The sequence below is a fragment of the Oreochromis aureus genome, linkage group 3 (assembly GCF_013358895.1).
Source record: "Oreochromis aureus strain Israel breed Guangdong linkage group 3, ZZ_aureus, whole genome shotgun sequence".
NCBI lineage: Eukaryota > Metazoa > Chordata > Actinopteri > Cichliformes > Cichlidae > Oreochromis > Oreochromis aureus.
Window position 1 is genome coordinate 105841065 of NC_052944.1, and position 17312 is coordinate 105858376.

Sequence of the window (17312 nt, forward strand, 5' to 3'; positions counted from 1 at the left end):
AATTGTTTGCACATTTTTATCTTTTCAACTCTGAGACCACAGAGAAAAACAGGAACAAGACTTCTTAATCTGTCTTAAACTGACAGGAAGAAAATAGCAAAAACAACCTGCAGCTGTTACCTCAAATACAGTGGCTTGCAAAAATATTCGGCCCCCTTGAACTTTTCCACATTTTGTCAGATTACAGCCACAAACATGAATCAGTTTTATTGGAATTCCAGGTGAAAGACCAACACAAAGTGGTGAACACGTGAGAAGTGGAACGAAAACCATACATGATTCCAAACATTTTTTACAAATAAATAACTGAAAAGTGGGGTGTGTGTAATTATTCAGCCCCCTGAATCAATACTTTGTAGAACCACCTTTTGCTGCAGTTACAGCTGCCAGTCTTTTAGGGTATGTCTCTACCAGCTTTGCACATCTACAGACTGAAATCTTTGCCCATTCTTCTTTGCAAAACAGCTCCAGCTCAGTCAGATTAGATGGACAGCGTTTGTGAACAGCAGTTTTCAGATCTTGCCGCAGATTCTCGATTGGATTTAGATCTGGACTTTGACTGGGCCATTCAAAAAGTTCAAGGGGGCCGAATACTTTTGCAAGCCACTGTAAACTGTTTTTAAACTGAAATCCTAAAACAACAAAATGTCACAGCATGTAAACCTTTTACACTGAGAAACAAAGAACATGGATTTACACCACCCAGGTCCTGATGGAGGGCCTTCACTGCTGAGGCCAGTGAGAGTGATTGATCCATTTAATTCATTCATCACAGACTTGTCCATCTCCACAGAGTTGATCCAGCCCTAACTATATGCTTTAGAAAAAAGGAAAGTTTGAAGTCTAATTTTAGAGATAGTGTCTGTCTCCTGAATCCAAACTGGAAGCTGGTTCCACAGAAGAGGGGCCTGAAAACTGAAGGCTCTGCCTCCCATTCTACTTTTAAATACTGTAGGAACAACAAGTAGGCCTGCAGTGTGAGAGTGAAGTGCTCTAATAGGGTGATATGGTACTACAAGGTCATTAAGATAAGATGGGGCCTGAAAACTGAAGCCTCTTGGTGTGTCCCAATTCAGGGTCTGCATCCTTGGAGGAGGCGGCCTTCGTGGTCTACGTGGGCGTGTCCTCGAAGGCCAAGAAGGCCGGAAGTGGGAGACTTGTGAAATTCAGATTCAGACAAGTTTATTTATCCCTGAGGAGCATTTGAGAGACTGGCCTTGCCTGTGTGTACGGTCGGTACATACAAAACACAAACATCACATTGGGGAGACAGGTCAGGCTGGGTAGCTGGCCGGTCAGCCGCACGAGCAGCGACCAGGAACAGTGGAAAATAACATCCACAACATCAGGACAGACAAGGAGAAAAAAATAACTCCCCCCAGACTGAGCTCCAAAAGGGAGATCAGTTTGGGAACAGAAAAAAAAAAACACCTCAGCACATAGCACATGAAAAACTCTTAATACACCAAAGAAACACATGACAAGCAACAGGGATGGTAAAGGGTGAGAGACAGCCAGTGTAGACAGCACATCTGTGCCTGCAGCGTATGCGCTGGTCTCCATGATCCACCGTCAGCATCGGGAGGGGATAAGTGTCGAAGGCGTTTGGAAGTGGAGGGGGGATGAGTGTATATCTGCATGTGTGTGTGTGTGTGTGTGTGTGTGTCCAGAGTTCAGCTGAGACAGTGTCCTTCGCCCTGCCAGGCTAAGTAAACAGTCTTCCAGCCAACCCAGGTGGCCTTGCATAGAATGGGAAGAACAGTCTAAACACAGTCGTTATCAGGGTGTTTTTGTTCAGCTCCAGCCTTGAGATCACAGCTGGCACTGAAGGGGTATCCGCATGAAATGATGGTGGTTTAAACTTTAGTGCGAACAACTCATGTGAATTTCAAAGCTGTTCTAACAGTCTGACACTGGTCTCTCAATCTCCCGTTGGAGAGCCGTGAGCTTCTCCATGATGTGATCCAGTTTGCACTCAGAGGTCTTATTCTGAGTGTTCACGGCAGCCGTGAGCTTCTCCAAGATCTTATCCGTGCTGCACTCAATGAGCCCATTTTGAGAACTCACGACTCGTCCCATCGTTTCAATCCCAGCGGGCAGCCTTGTGGGGTTTGAACAGCCGATTCTGCTTTCTTTAATCTTTGATAAGCCAGGGCCAAGCCAGCTCTGATCAGCAAGAACCCTGTTATCATGGTTCAGAACAGGCAGGTGTCTTCAATGTGCTCAATACAGGCCCGCCAGGCACACGACCCTCCAGTTATGCCACCCGTCCATCGTGTATCCGGCAGGTCATGCATGATTGTTGCATGACCTCATGCAGCATAAATGTTCAGGAAACAACCAAAATACCATAGTGTGCCTGAGACCTGTCATTATATTTAATGTTTTCATTTCCTCATATGAGATAAAACTGAGATTTGAATCAAGAATGAAGATATCTGCATTAGTGTCATGATCCTGGGTTTTGTACCCAGTGCTGTCTATTATGTACCCAGTTTCCTGTTTGATGTTTCCTGTCTTATTTTGATATCCTGTTTTCCTGTGCCTTCTTTTTCCAAACTGTGTCTTTTCCTGACTCACTTATGTGCAGTTAAGCCTCAGTTTTCTTTAATTCTTGTTGTACTCGGACTGTTTAACTACCTGATTTTAACCCTTCCTTCTTCAGCCATCTGGATTTACTATCTCTGATAATAAAGGTTTATTTTGTGTTTAATAAATGCTGTTTTGTGTCCAGATTTTCCACAACAACTACAATTTATATATTCTCAGCCTGTCATGTGAGGGCTGTGTGCAGGCAGGAATGGTGGACCCAAAATGCAGACTCAGGGAACGAAACGAAACATGAACTCAAAGGGTAACAAAACTAGGACTACAAAATAAGCTCACGCAGACAGAACACACAGCAAGATGAGGGCAGATGGCGACACGGACACAGAGAAACACAGGGCTTAAATACACAGAGGAGCAATCAGGGAATGAGTAACAGGAGGGAAACACAGCTGGGGCAGATCAGGCCTAATGAAACAGGGGAAGCAAAACCAGATACATTAACATAAGACATGGACCTTCAAAATAAAACAGGAAACAGACTGAACTTATAGACACAGACTCACAAGCAGGCACTGTAACAGAGACGTGGGAACAGGGCAGACACACACTGACTGGACACAGAATAGAGGGAGAAACCCAAACCTGAGAACTACATAATCAAACATCAAGAAGAACTGGGGAGAAATTAGAAATGCAAAACAGAAACCAAAACCTTCACAAAAACAAACTAAGATAAGAACACCAATAAAAAGGTACAAAACTGAAACCACTGGTTCAACGACCCAGGTACCCTAACATGAGGACAATGTCTGCTCCAGCAGACTGTCTGGGTTTAGAGGCAACGATTCAATTTAATTGTATTTATACAGCAGCAAATCACAACAACAGTTAAAGCCGACCCTACAATAATCTAAAAGAACATCTAAGTAGCGCTGTCACTCAGCTCTGTGCTGTTTCCTTCCTCAGTAATCATCTATTTTTGTTGTGGCACGTCCTCCTTTTCTCTTGTGTTCCTGTTTTCATCTTCTTACCACTGCAAATCATTTTTTCATGTGACATCATAACTGAGCCTCCTGCTTAGTTCAGAGTCACTCGGGTAAAACAGCAATTTCAGTCACAGATCAGGGTGACTTATTAGACTCCTCACATATTGATTTAATTATTTATTTATTTTGCATTTTTTAAATTAATTATAAGTGACAAGTTTGTGCCAGCTGGTGTTTTCTGTTTATATTTAATGGACAAAGAAATTTGGAGGTGTGTCATAAATTATTTATCTGTATGTGAAACATGAGAGAAACTGTGTTTTAAAAAAACATTTTCTCAGCAGACATAGTCTCCACTGTAGTGTGGAGAATATACTGCTGATCACATGTACAGATCCCACATTAGGGACTCCACACACTGGCTGTGTCCCAATTCAGGGTCTGCACGCTTGAAGTACGCATTTCAAGTGTGAGTACGTCACCGCCACGCGACGACGGCTGTCCCAATTCAAAGTGTACTTCAAATGCATACTCCAAATGCGCCGTCGATTTCCCCAAATATCAAGCGTGGTCCGTGCACGCTTCGTGGTCCCATATATCCCACAATCCATAGCGGCGGTGGGTGTGGATAATTTTGCCGCAAAATACGGCAGAAGGGAGCGGCCAAGAGTGAACTGTCAAAAGTAAGTACTGAATATTATGTCACTTATTTATGTGCGAATGTTTAAGAACATTAAAACATTACTGTTGGCCACATGTCGGCAAAGTCATGTGACATTAGTGATGTTTGTACTTTCAGCGGTAACTTGGTTTTAAAGCCTCTACTTCTAAATATATATATAGTCGACCTTAATCTTACAGAGAATGTGATGATTTTATGGATAATTAAAGTCAGTCATATATCCACAAACACAACAAGCTGAAAGTCAGTGATGCTGCTCGGTTTGCAGTCCTGAATATGACGGCACAAGCAGGATTCACTGCACTGTTAATGTTAGCTATGTTATATTGCTGCCTCTGTTCGGTGGTGTCGAGCCAAACGGACTTTAACGTGTGTCTGAACGAGCTGACGGTTCACTCGTCAAGCTGAAAGAAAGATGCTTTAATCACAGGAGTCACACATGTGTCCACTGGACCATCTGGAACTCTTCTTGTTTAGCACTCGTAATAACACAAACACTAAATCCTCCTTCTCTTGTGCTGTTTTGTAGCAGTGTGTACACCTGAGACTGTCACCTGTCTGTCTGTCCTGCACTCTCTCTGTTTCTTTCTCTCTGATTGTGGAATAAAAGTATGAACATGTATTTATAAGTTACACTTGTGTTTGAATCCTGCAGCTTATCACACATTTGATTTCCATGTGTGACGACTGCAAGTGTCCAGAGTGAGGACAGACTGAGGGACCCACTGCTGCACAGCATCTGTGAGGCTTTGCACCCTGATGATCCACCAGGACAAACTCAGCAGTGTGTGAGGAAGAGGAGGAGGAAGAGCCAGCAGCAGCTGACAGATGGAGAGAATAGACAGACTGTTCCCTGTTTGTGAAGGACTGCTAGGAAAGTTTAAAATAACTAATTATCTGTCCTGAATCAGTCTTATTAGGTAATGTTCAAATAATGTTATCATCCCAGTGTTTTCAGTGTGGGAGAAAGTACTCAGGGCCTTCAAGTTACACACTATGAAAGGCAGCAACAAGTTTAATATTCAGAAACCTAAAGTATGTATCAGCAGCAGAATGGAGCTAAAAATAAATGTTTGTTTCAGTTCTATGAAGCTTTGAGTATTTTGGATTAGTAGCACTGCTGTGTTTGTTGCATCATATTGCTGTAATTGTTTATATGCTTTATATATTCTGAGGTAAGTTGATCTATAGTGTTACATCATATTCTATAAGGATGTTATGTGTTTGTAGACTTTCTGCCCAGTTTGACCCATTTAGCAGAAGTCAGCCTGTTTAAGGCTCTGATATCTATTCTGTATGACTTAAAGCAGTTATGACATGCTCTGATTTTCTCACCCAATAAAGGAATATTTCATATATCAGTCTGATCTTCATTCTATCAGAAACAGTTTTCACAGCTCGTACATTTGCTTTTTACACATATATGTAAGCATTGAGCCAAATTTAGTAATGCCAACATATTAAACAGACAATATTTGTCTCTTGTATTTAATACATCTATATATACACTGTCAGAGATACTTGTCTTTGAGTGAAGATTTAAGGTGATAGGAAATATAATTAACTGCTGCTTGCATCTTTGACCCAGAGTTCAAGCTCATATATATATATATATATAATCTGACAATACATATAATATTGTCCATATTATATTAACATTATCACAGTGAGATGACTTTAGTCTCATGAACAACATTAGCTAATTATTATTTACTAACTAATCTTGAAATGACTGTTCAGTACAGAAATGAAGCCCAACTATCATGTTTTACAGTCCTGTGGTCTCAACTAATCAAAGTGATGTCATGACAAAAATGAATGACCAACAAAACATTTTTTCTCCTTCATTTCTGTCACACAAAGCTGTATGAAACATTTCTCGCGGTTAGTATCATGGTTGCTAGGCAACCTGAACAGCGCGACGAAGGCTAGACCATCCTATTTCACAAGCCTCTCACTTCCGCACTTCCCATACTTGTAGTACGCACCGTACGTAGTACGCGTAGTGTGCGTACTTCAAGCGTGCAGACCCTGAATTGGGACACAGCCACAGTGTCCATAAAGCTTTAACTAAACCTCTGTCATGGCGGGGTAACAGTGGGATGGACCCACAAACAGACACTAGAGAGAGCAGCTGAAGTTTTAAACACAAAGCCAGCCTTTTATTGTGGCTGATGACACAAAGTGAACGGGAACAAAACTAAACTAAAGCCTAAACTGGAATGACTGACTATTAAACAGTGACATGAACACAACTCTGCACAGGTGTGTGAGAAAAACTGTGAAGAACATGAACATGAATATAACCTGAGCATCGTGAAAGTCCTGACGTGACGTGGTAGGAGGAGAACAGACGAGCTGACACTGAACAAAACAGAGGACTTAAATAAAGGGAAGTGGAAACACCTGCTGACAGATGTGATGATGATGTTGATGATGCATGGGGGTGGAGTCACTGGTGTAGATGGTGTATGGGAGAGGACTCAGCACACACCCCTGTGGTAAAGTCAATCTTTATTGTCACATGCAAAGTTTACATGTTGCATGTTACATGTACAATTACTTGCAGTGAAACTGGACCCCTACCGACCACACATACACAGCACAAACATTCACATAGTGAAGACAGGTCAGAGAGGTGGAATGGTAGGAAAAACAAAGGAAATTACCCACATCAGGTACAAGAGGAGGAAAACAGAACTCCACTCAAACTGAGCTCCTATGGGAGGCAGTTTATTGCTCTGAACACAGTGAACCTGCTGTTCTTGGAGGCTAAATGTGTGTTTGCTGTGCTCACAGGAGGCTGTGGGCAGTGTGCATGGTGGGGGTGACTGCAGTTCTCTCAAAGTGGAAGTTCCTCTGCTAATGAGATGTCCATGTTATCTGTATTTGTCCCGTTGCCTTTGTAGTTGGTGATGTTTCAGGCCCTCCCATACCTTCCTGGAGTCGTTATCAGAGAGGAGATCTGATAACTTGTTTGAAATGTCCAGTTTTGCTGCTCTGACGCCTTTTTTAAGGTCTGCTCTTGCTCTGCTCTACATGTCCTGGTCCCCAGATTTGTATGTAGAGTTGCCTTTAACATGCCTGAACCTGACTTGTCATCCAGGGTTTACGGTTTGTCGCACTTTTCTGTGGTGACAGTGTCCATGCAGTGTTTGATGTAACCCAGCACTGCGGTTGTGTGAGTCTCTAGGTCATCCTGTTCAGAGACACTCTGTGAGCGCAAAACAGTCCTGCAGCTGAGCCAGAGCTTCCTCAGAAAAGGTGTTAATGGTTCTGATGGTGGGCTTTGTCCTTTTCCTGAGTGTGTGTTTGCTGGGACAATGATGAACTTTAGCTTGATACATGATAACTACAGGCTGCGGCGCAGTAAAGTAAGCCCCGCCCTCACCAACCACACAGTGTGGCCACATGGAGTTCAGCCAGTGAAACACTTCATGTGTTAAACTTGTTAAAGGGGAAGTGATGAAGCTGAAGGCGTCTCGCTGCTGCTCAGACTGATGTTCACTCGTCATCCAGACACGATGAAGACTCCGTGTGTCTCTCTGCTCCTCGGTGAGTCAAACTCAGAGCTGCTGCTCATTTATTCATCAGCATTAAACTGAATGGAACCTCTACTACACACAGCCGGGAATGTGGGAAACTGTGATGCAGGACAGACACAGACACTAAATCCACACTGTGAAATCTAATTAGTTCCCAGAACTAAAAAAACTAATAAAATTGTTGCCTCAAAAAAACAGAGTAAAGCTTAAGATGATTATATTAGGACAACTTATTCATTAAGTGCACAGTTCTAAGAATAACTTGATGACTGTGTAACACTGATTGTTCACCCACTGACAAACATGTCAAGTTCTGCTACATTAAAGAACAACTTGTAGTAACTTATATTAATATAACACTGTATGCAAATGTGATTCAAAGAGAATAATTAACAACACTTCTTGTAATGGTGTTTAAATCAGCCCAACTTTTATTTTGAAATGTAAAACAACAGCCAACATCCTGGACACTGTTCTGCTGAACAACAACAGTTATACTGTCATCATTGTTATAATGTTACAATGAAACAACGTCTCAGATTTAATTATTCTTATTATTAGTTTATTATTATTAGTTTATTAAGTTTGTTTGTAGTTACATTACTTCTATAATCAAAATAAAATGTATTTATTGTTCAGTCTCCAGATCAAACAACACATTTGTTTTACATTCAAACACAGGAGCTGGAATGTTGTAATATTTTAAGGATGCTTGTTTCCAGTCCAGGCATCACTGCCTGAATGACTGTCATGGATCGAGCTGATCCAAATGTAAGTGCAGCAGAAAGTCTTTAACTTCCCTTCAGTACAGTGGCAGTGGATGTGGGCTGGAGATGCAATGACCTTCGACCTGCAGGTCACTGACCAACCATCTGTGATGGAGGACTCATCTCTGCTGGTGTCCTGCAAGCAAACAATCAGATTCTTTAGAACAACAACTTATTTGCTTTATTAAAACATGTTTTTTTGCATTTGCTATAGAACAGACCTCAGTTTAGACTCAATCTCAGGCTCCACCCCCACCAGAGAGGTGACATTCACTGACAGCTCTGACCACCACCCCACACACGATAATGTCATGAAAGCATAATTTTAAAAATAGAATAATTTGGACACAAAACAAATTTCACTGTTCAAAAACTTGCTGACTTCACTATATACAGTGCAGACAGTGTGGACCCTCTAAACTAAGTCTGTGATCTTTGAATAAATGCAGACCAAACTGTTGTTGATTGTATTTACTTACACAGCACGTCTTGTAGGATTAACTGGAGTCATCAGCAACAGCACAGAGCAGTCACATCTCAGGTCTAATAACAGAAGACAGGAAACCAAAGCGTAAAGGAAACAGCAACTAAAACAGTTTGATCTAAATTATGATTAAAGTTCAGATTAATATAAATGTGACAGCTACTAATATATTGTGGGAAGTAAACTGTAACCAACATAGTTCCCACTCAGCTGATGTCTTTCTGTCCAACAGCTCCTTTTCTAGACGTGTAAGAGTTTGATGTAATGTGAAAAGCTGCCACAAAGAATTAAAATAAATACAGAGGTTAAGAAGATGCAGTTCATGTGTTATAAAAGTGGGCTGAAAACAAGCCCCGCCCCTAACAGCTGGGCTCTTATCTGGTATCTGCTCACGTTTCTGTTTCAAACAATCAACAGAAAACTTCACTGAGAGATTTTATATAATGTTTTTAAAGCTGTGGGTTAATTTTTAAGTAACATGAGCCCAGAGGCAGCAGCAACGCTAGGCTAACACTAGCTAGCTAGCAAGTTTACAGGGCCGTTGCTAGCCATTTGGGTGCCCTAAGCACAAATGCTTTATGGTGCCCCCCCCCCGCCACTTAAAAAAAAACAAAAAAAACATTAATACTTTTGAATTTCTCAGTGGAATTTGTTTAATTAAATAACAACAAACATGACAGTTAAACAAATAAATAAGGTTAAAGGAGGTTAAAAATACTGTTACAAATAAATACTCAGGCCCCTTTGGAAAATTAAAATCAGAGCTGACATTAAAAGGACCTCTCCGCACAATTTCAACACGATCAGCATCTACAATGTGAGCTGGCCAAAGAGCAGGATCGGTTGAAGGGGCACACATGTCTCCACAGTGTCACTTTCTGATAGTCTCTCAGTGACAGGACTCTCAGTGGTACTTGTGTATGGAACTGTACCTGAACTGGTGGTTGATGGTTCTTGTTCTTCTTGGCTAGGGATTGTTGCAGGGTCTACAATGGCTGGTGGTTGATGTCCAGGGATGGCACTACTACTGGATGGTTCATCCTGTCCTTGAGATCCTCCTTGAACATATTTAAGCATTGACCCTGCATACAAGAGAAAATATTCAGGGATTTTACAGAAATACAATTTTGAATCTACAGTAGGCCTACGAAAAATTGCATTATAAGACTAATAAATTAAGTAAGTCACTGGTACATTTTAAAATTACTAACTATATTTTACATGTATAGATTTTCATAATGGCAAATGGCAATATAAACATGCTGTACATAATTTGATATAAATGCGCAAGTAGGAAATCTATATTACTGGAAGATATAGGTTTCATATTACACTGTAATATGAAACCTATATCTTATTTATGCCGCATAAATAAGATATGCGTCTTTATAGATATCCTGAAATGCAGCAACATACAAAGTAATCTTGTCTAATCTGATAATAATACTTGACTGCATCACTGACCTATCCCAAAGTTAAGGTTAATCAGTAGCATGCATGACGTTAGCCAGCTAGCAACCTGAGGAGGGAAATGCTAGTCTCACGATTGCTAACGTTATCTGAAAACCGTCAATTGAGTGACCATGATGAGTTGCTTTTAGTAGTCCATTCTATATTCATATCCACAACGTAAACAAACTACCCAACATCAATCATTTGCAACATTTGTTAACACAGTATGAACACTGCTAACAGGAGCTATCACAGAGTTGACGGACATGAGCGTGCAAGCAAGGGCTACAATAATGAACTTTTTTTATTGTTATTATTTAAACATTGCCTTACCGGCAAGCGACGCCTGAGTTTCATCACGCTTCCTCTTCTTCTTTCTTTTCTCCGCTCCCGACTCCTGTTGCCGTTTCGAGGCCATGTTCAAACAGGTGTTTACCAATACCGAATTGAGGCATTATAGAACAGACCACTGGGAGTGGGGGGCACCAGGAGGAGACTGGAGACAGGGCACAAAGCAGATTCACCCCTTTTCTCGGGAAAATTGTTTTATGTTGCTTTTGTATTGTTTAACCATATTAATGCATATGATATTTATAGTATTAATATGGTTTACTTTTTTTTTACGACGACCCTGATTTTTTTGGTGCCCTACCGGCCATTTGGTGCCCTACGCAGTGTGCGTTATGTGCGTTTGCGGAGCTACGGCGCTGCAAGTTTATAAACCTGGTGCTAAACTGAGAGAAGGCACAAAAACAGTTTGAATAAGAGTAAACATTTACTCACTGAGTCAGTGTATCAGGTAAAGATCCACAGCAGTGACAACAATGATCTCTTGAGCTGAAGCTTCTCCAGGTTTGCTCAACATATTCCAGAAAAAGATGGCGGCACCATAAACATGCGGACTGATCTGTGAGAGGAGGAGGATGGTAGTGACGTGGCATTTTCAAACCATATAGTCAAAATTTCCAGCTTACTTAGTTTTTCTAATTTAAGACAACTCAAATAAACTGAGTTGATCAGCTCTTTGAATAAAAAGTACAGGTAACTTACCTAACCTGAGATCTAATAACAAACTGATGAAAATTGAGTTCAGTCTACTTAATGTTTACCGTCGTTTAAGAACAGTTTACAAAAACAATGCCATCAGGTCATGAATTTAAATAAAAACTTAGGACTTTTATACACATTAATAATTCTCCAGTACACCAGAGTGACTACACACTAATAATTATGGTTAAACAAGCAGGAAAAGCATTTTAAAATACTGATTTCAGTGGTCTAGGACACTGTGTACATGAAAAGGTGTAAAACACAACACCTGGTGATTAAACCATAAACTAGTTTCATTAAAAAACATCCCTTTGACTACATTCAGTGTGGTAGCCTGACTATATGGAACTGCCATAATGAATTAATTAAATACACCAATGAATAATTAATTAAAATTGGAATTAATTAATTAAATAAATAGTTATGACACATGTAGTTTTAATAATTTAAATAATAATAATAATAATAGTAATAATAATTTAAATTTAGTAATTAATTATTGACACATTTAATTAATTATTTAATGATATTATATTATTTATTTCATTTTGCCAGTCCTGGCGTTCATCTTGAATTAATTTTATCTGTCAGCCTCACCCATCAAGGTAAAGAGGTGGGGTTAACACTTATCGAGTCAAAACTATTGCTTTGGTCTGGATTGGCTCCTTGCAAAACATGTCTACCGTCATTTTCGTGAAATCTCTCTCAAGTTGGTATTGGGTTGGGATATTTTAGACCTAGCAGATAATGTTGAAGCAGAAATTGCTCAGCCGGAGCATGTGACAAATAAAACTGAGGAATTTATTGAAATTCTTGGACTTATTTCCGCACTTTCCAACCAAGACATTGGTAACTGTCTGTGTGTGTGTGTGTGTGTGTGTGTGTGTGTGTGTGTGTGTGTGTGTGTGTGTGTAATAATCATGTAAACCAGGTGTATTAAACTATAACTATAAACTGTCTTGAAGCTAAAGTCCAGAGGATCAAACATAAACACACAGATACAGATATGTAGATGCAACATAGAAGTAAACACATATGTAAGACTGTTCATGTGCATAATGCTCCATTTTAACATAATACAATGTGATGCATGTTCAAAGGGAGATAAATAAAAAGAGAAAGAACTTGAATTTCCTCTTTTCTGTTTCACACACTGACTGTGTCTCAGTTATACTGGTAACACATCTCAACCACAGTTTCCACTCTCCTGTGCTTTTGCATGTTTCTGCTCTGTGAGTAAACTGAGCTCCAGCTTGTGCTGCCAGGATTTTAACCCTGGCTGACTCAGAGCCTCACACACATGTGGAGGAGCTCACTGATGAGCTGGGAACCATATTTAGCTGTGATTATGTTGACTGTGGAGAAACTGCTTTAGTGTGTGGAGCCAAACATGGTGACGATGCTCAGAGTCAAAGCTGAGAAACTCGTCTCAGTGGTGGAAGGTCACCTCTTACAAGCTTCAGGTCCACGTTAGTCACATCAGTTGACTGCAGGCTGGAAAATCTGATTTGGTTGTTGGTTTGGATCTGACAGGGTCTGGGTCCAGACTGTGGTCTGCCTGTTTGTGACCTCTGACCTTTAGTGACCTCTGACCTCCTGTTGCAGGTGTGTGTGTGCTGCTGCTGTCTGCACCGACTGTTTCTGCAGGTGAGTTGATGAAGTGAAAACAATCAGTGAGACTCCAACAAGAACACAAACACATTTACTCTGTGTGTGTGTGTGTGTGTGTGTGTGTGTGTGTGTGTGTGTGTGTGTGTGTGTGTGTGTGTGTGTGTGTGTGTGTGTCCTCCAGTGTCTCTGTCTGTCGGTCCAAACCTTCAGCAGTTCTTCAGAGGATCTTTAGTGTATCTGAGTTGTGTTGATGATGGACAGACAGCTGATGGATGGACAGTGAAGAGGACCAGAGGAGGACTCACTGAGGACTGTGGAGCAGCTCCAGGCTTTGGGGGGCTTCTTGGTTCCTACTGTGTTGTGGATCTTTCTGCTCCCAGTGAAACCTTCTGGTGTGAGGACTCCTCTGGACAGCAGAGTGACAGAGTCTCCTTCAGTGTCCAATCAGACACTACAGGTGAGATGTTCCAGCTGTGTCTCTGTCTCTGTGTGACTCTGCTCTCATTAACTCTGTTTGTCTCTGCTGGTCTGATGAAGGTGTCATCCTGGAGATCCCTGCACTTCCTGTGAGGACAGGAAGTGATGTCATTCTGCGCTGCAGACAGAGGAATGGTGCCACAGTCAAAGCTTATTTCTTCATCAAAGGAAGTTCTGTTGGTCCTAAACCAGAGCACATCATCACTAACATCACACAGGCTGATGAAGGTCTCTACTCATGTTCTACTGATGAGAGTGGAAAGTTTCCTCAGAGCTCTCTGAGGGTCAGAGGTCAGAACACTGACATCACTTCCTGTTTAAAAGCTGATGTAACATTGTGACCTGATAATAAACTGACTGAACCATCTTCATCATCTCTCCTGCAGATCCTCCCAAAATCATCCATCCTCCTCCTCCTCACTGTCCTCCTCCTCCAAGCACCTCCACAAACTTTGCTCCTCCTGTAGAAACTGGTCTTACGTGTCCTCCCTGTCCTCCTCCTCCTCCTCCTCCTCCTCATCCTTCCTCTCTCGTGGTCCCAGTTGTAGCAGGTCTGGTCTCTGGGCTTCTCCTGGTTCTGGTTCTGGGTGGAGTTCTGTTCCTCTGCAGTAAACTAAAAGGTGATAAACCTGCACAGAAGTAAAAGTCTTGTTCCTTTAACCCTTAAAGCTGACGAGAGCAGCAGCCAAGGCCCCATCAACTCTTTTAAAACCTGCTGCAGGATGAGTTGGAACAATAATGTTTGTGCGTTTGAAAACAGAGGAGTTGTGTTTACACATCACACATTCAGCTGGTCCCAGGTTTCCTTCCACTCATGTGTCTGCAGGAACAACAAGTTCACAGCACTTCCTACTGTCTAACAAACACCATCACGCTGTCAGCACCAACCATCACATGAGTTTGATGTGCACCATTACTCCTCCTGTGCTGATGTTTCTCTGTGTGATGTAGGAGGTCGGGGAGCAGACCTGTGGAGCTGTGGAGGTGACGGCTGTCTGAGACGGAGCGTCTGCCTCTGCTGTGAGTCTCCTTCATGTTTCTCCACATGTATTATCTGTGTTTCCACCACTGGAGGGCGCTGTGGGTTATTGATGTGTGGGAACAGTAACCAATCACTGCAGTCTGAATGCTTCTCTTTGGTCATGTGACCATTTGATCTCTGATCAGTGTGTTCTTCAGTTTCAGGCCTGTTTCTGCTGACTGCTGCAGGTGAGCTGATGTTCCTACACCTGTCTGTCCTCATCATGATCTCTGACCTTTGGTGACCTTTAGTGACCTCTGTCCTGTTGCAGGTGTGTGTGTGCTGCTGCTGTCTGCTCTGGCTGTTCCTGCAGGTGAGTAGAGGATGAAGAACAAACACTAATAAATGAAGGAGGAGGGAGAAAAGTCCTCTGGAGGAAGAGCCACAGACAGAGTCCTCCTTCATTACTGCTGCACTTAAAAATATTGTTACCACACTCTGCTCCTTAATCAGGAGGCTTTCTTTTTCTTTCTACCGTCTTGTCAGCTGTCAGCACTGCACAGTGTTTACCACCTGGAATGCACAGAGCTGATTGGCCGAGTAGTATCCCGTGGGATGCTGAACCACTACTGTAAAGACCAGAAAGGCTGTACCAGTTAAAACAGAAGTGGCCTCTCAGGTTTTGAATCTGTTTTGGTTGCAGGTCCAAGCCTGTGTGGGACAGCCTCTGGGTCTGGACCCAGAGCACAGTCCACCTGTTAGTGTCTTAAAGCCTGTTTGAGTTCACGCAGTGTAATATTCCCACAGAGATTTTCTAGTCTTACTGACCACTCAAAGTGTTTGGACTACAGAAATATTAAACAACCTAACTAACAGGGTTGTAACTCCCAGCAAAAAAAATAAATAAAAAAATGGGGAACCGCCCCCCAACCTCTGCTTCATGTTGCTTAATCGACATAATCATCTTTAATTTAATGCAAGTGTAAAACAAATGCACTGAAATCAATTTTTTTCTACAATAATTAAATAGATTCAACGTTTTTCTTCAACAGAATTGCAGACTGCACAGATTCGATCTTCCCAAAAGTACTACAGCTTACTAGGGTATATTAGATTTAATAGTTACTATATACAGTAATGGACTTCTATACATTTTACATCAGATTAATAATAATAATAATAATGGATTGCATTTCTATAGCGCTTTTTGGGTGCAAAGTGGGCGATAAACAAACGAGAGACGGAGTCGCGACAGAAAAGCCGATCAGCTGATCATTGATCAGTTTCATTATTGAAACAGGAGAGAGAGGGGGAGAGAGGCAGTCGCTCCATATATCAGTTGTTAAGCTTAAGGTGGGAACGCTTTACAAACATTAAGAGATGAACTCACACACTTGCTTTACTTCTCTCTGGGATAACTTCCTCAGAGATGAAATGCTGGTTTGGTAGCAAGGCTCCAAATGCTCAACCAGACCGCCGAGAGGTCTCACACGCCACAGCCGCTCTATCACGTGATGCATACTGCTCCGACGTGCTAAGGTTATGAGCTGAGTTACGCCGTGTCGCGAGTTTTCTGAGGTGCTTTTGTGATATTTCATGGATCGGATCACATTTTTTATTTCTCTCCGATATCCGATCCAGTAATTTAGGTCAGTATCAGACCGACACTGATACGTAATATCGGATCGGTCCATCTCTAGAACATACCAGACAGAAATCACCCAGCTGGGGCTAAAATCAACCTCCTTGCTGTGAGGGGACAGTGCTGACCACTGCACCACTGTGCTCTCTTCAGCTGATCAATACACTGATATCTGCACCAGTCACAGTAGTATCTACTGCACTCAGGTTCCTCTCCTGCTGAGACCTGATCCATGATGGGAGTTTCTTTTTTCTCTGATCTAAAACTCTGATGGTCCACAGTAACAGTGGAACCCCCACATCCACAAGTTTGGATCATCTGACTTGGAAACTTAGGGTCAAAGGTCAGAGCTGCACATAGATAACAGGTTATTACTGTGTAAGCATGAAATAATTCATGTGTGATTACAGTGTCTGTTAAACACAAACTACTCTGCAGCAACAATGACACACAATCCAAAGTGTGTGACAAATTGTGTCCAGCTGTGTGTGCACTGAAACAAAATCATGTTTAGAAGCAGAAGATTTTATACTCCTGACTCCTCCTCTCTGCTTCCTCGTCCTTCAGCTCCTCCTCCCTCTGAGCTCAGACTCTTCTGCCATCTAGTGGTCTTCTGTCCGTACTGCATCTCCACCGGTCTGCTGCTGTCCATCTGCTGGAGCAGGAAGAACAAACCAGCCGTCTCCATGGAGATGACCCAGCATGATGGAGGAGGTCAGGGATTGGACAGAGAGTATGATGATGTCACCACTGAGCATGCCTTCTGAGCTGCGGAGCCTGTTAGTGTTTAAGCTGCAGATGATGATTTTTCACTGCTGGTAAAGACTTCACTGGTCTTTAACTTCTTCTTCAAACTCTTCCACTGGACTGCTCCACATCAGCTCACAGTTGTTCATATTTGTTGTAAACTGACTTCTCCTCCCACAGTCCCACAGCCAGGAGTGTTTATGATGGAGCAGCAGGGCTTTGGAGCGTGATGTCACGGGGGTGGGCGTTGAAAGGATTTTGGCTCGATCCGCCATTTTGGGGGTCTAAAGCTCTTGAAACAAAGCGCAAGCGAAAAGGGAGCGAAGGCTGTGTGGTCGGCTGCAATGTTCGATCGCAC

At 42.1% G+C, this 17312-nt stretch overlaps 1 protein-coding gene and 1 long non-coding RNA gene across 2 annotated transcripts; one reads left to right on the forward strand and one right to left on the reverse strand.

Moving 5' to 3' along the window:
- The first annotated feature begins 7647 nt into the window (after positions 1 to 7647).
- Positions 7648 to 17161, forward strand: LOC120438636. Its single transcript, XM_039609062.1, has 9 exons — positions 7648 to 7773; positions 13122 to 13163; positions 13309 to 13584; positions 13665 to 13895; positions 13991 to 14224; positions 14556 to 14624; positions 14784 to 14813; positions 14897 to 14938; positions 16775 to 17161. The coding sequence occupies exons 1-9, from the start codon at positions 7719 to 7721 to the stop codon at positions 16972 to 16974; spliced, it is 1179 nt and encodes a 392-aa protein (XP_039464996.1). The 5' UTR covers positions 7648 to 7718; the 3' UTR covers positions 16975 to 17161.
- On the reverse strand, positions 8182 to 9989 carry LOC120438711. Its single transcript, XR_005612070.1, has 3 exons — positions 9947 to 9989; positions 9010 to 9073; positions 8182 to 8666 (listed from the first exon to the last, which is right to left on the reverse strand). It is a non-coding gene; the product is annotated as an uncharacterized LOC120438711 (long non-coding RNA).
- Positions 17162 to 17312: the final 151 nt, after the last annotated feature.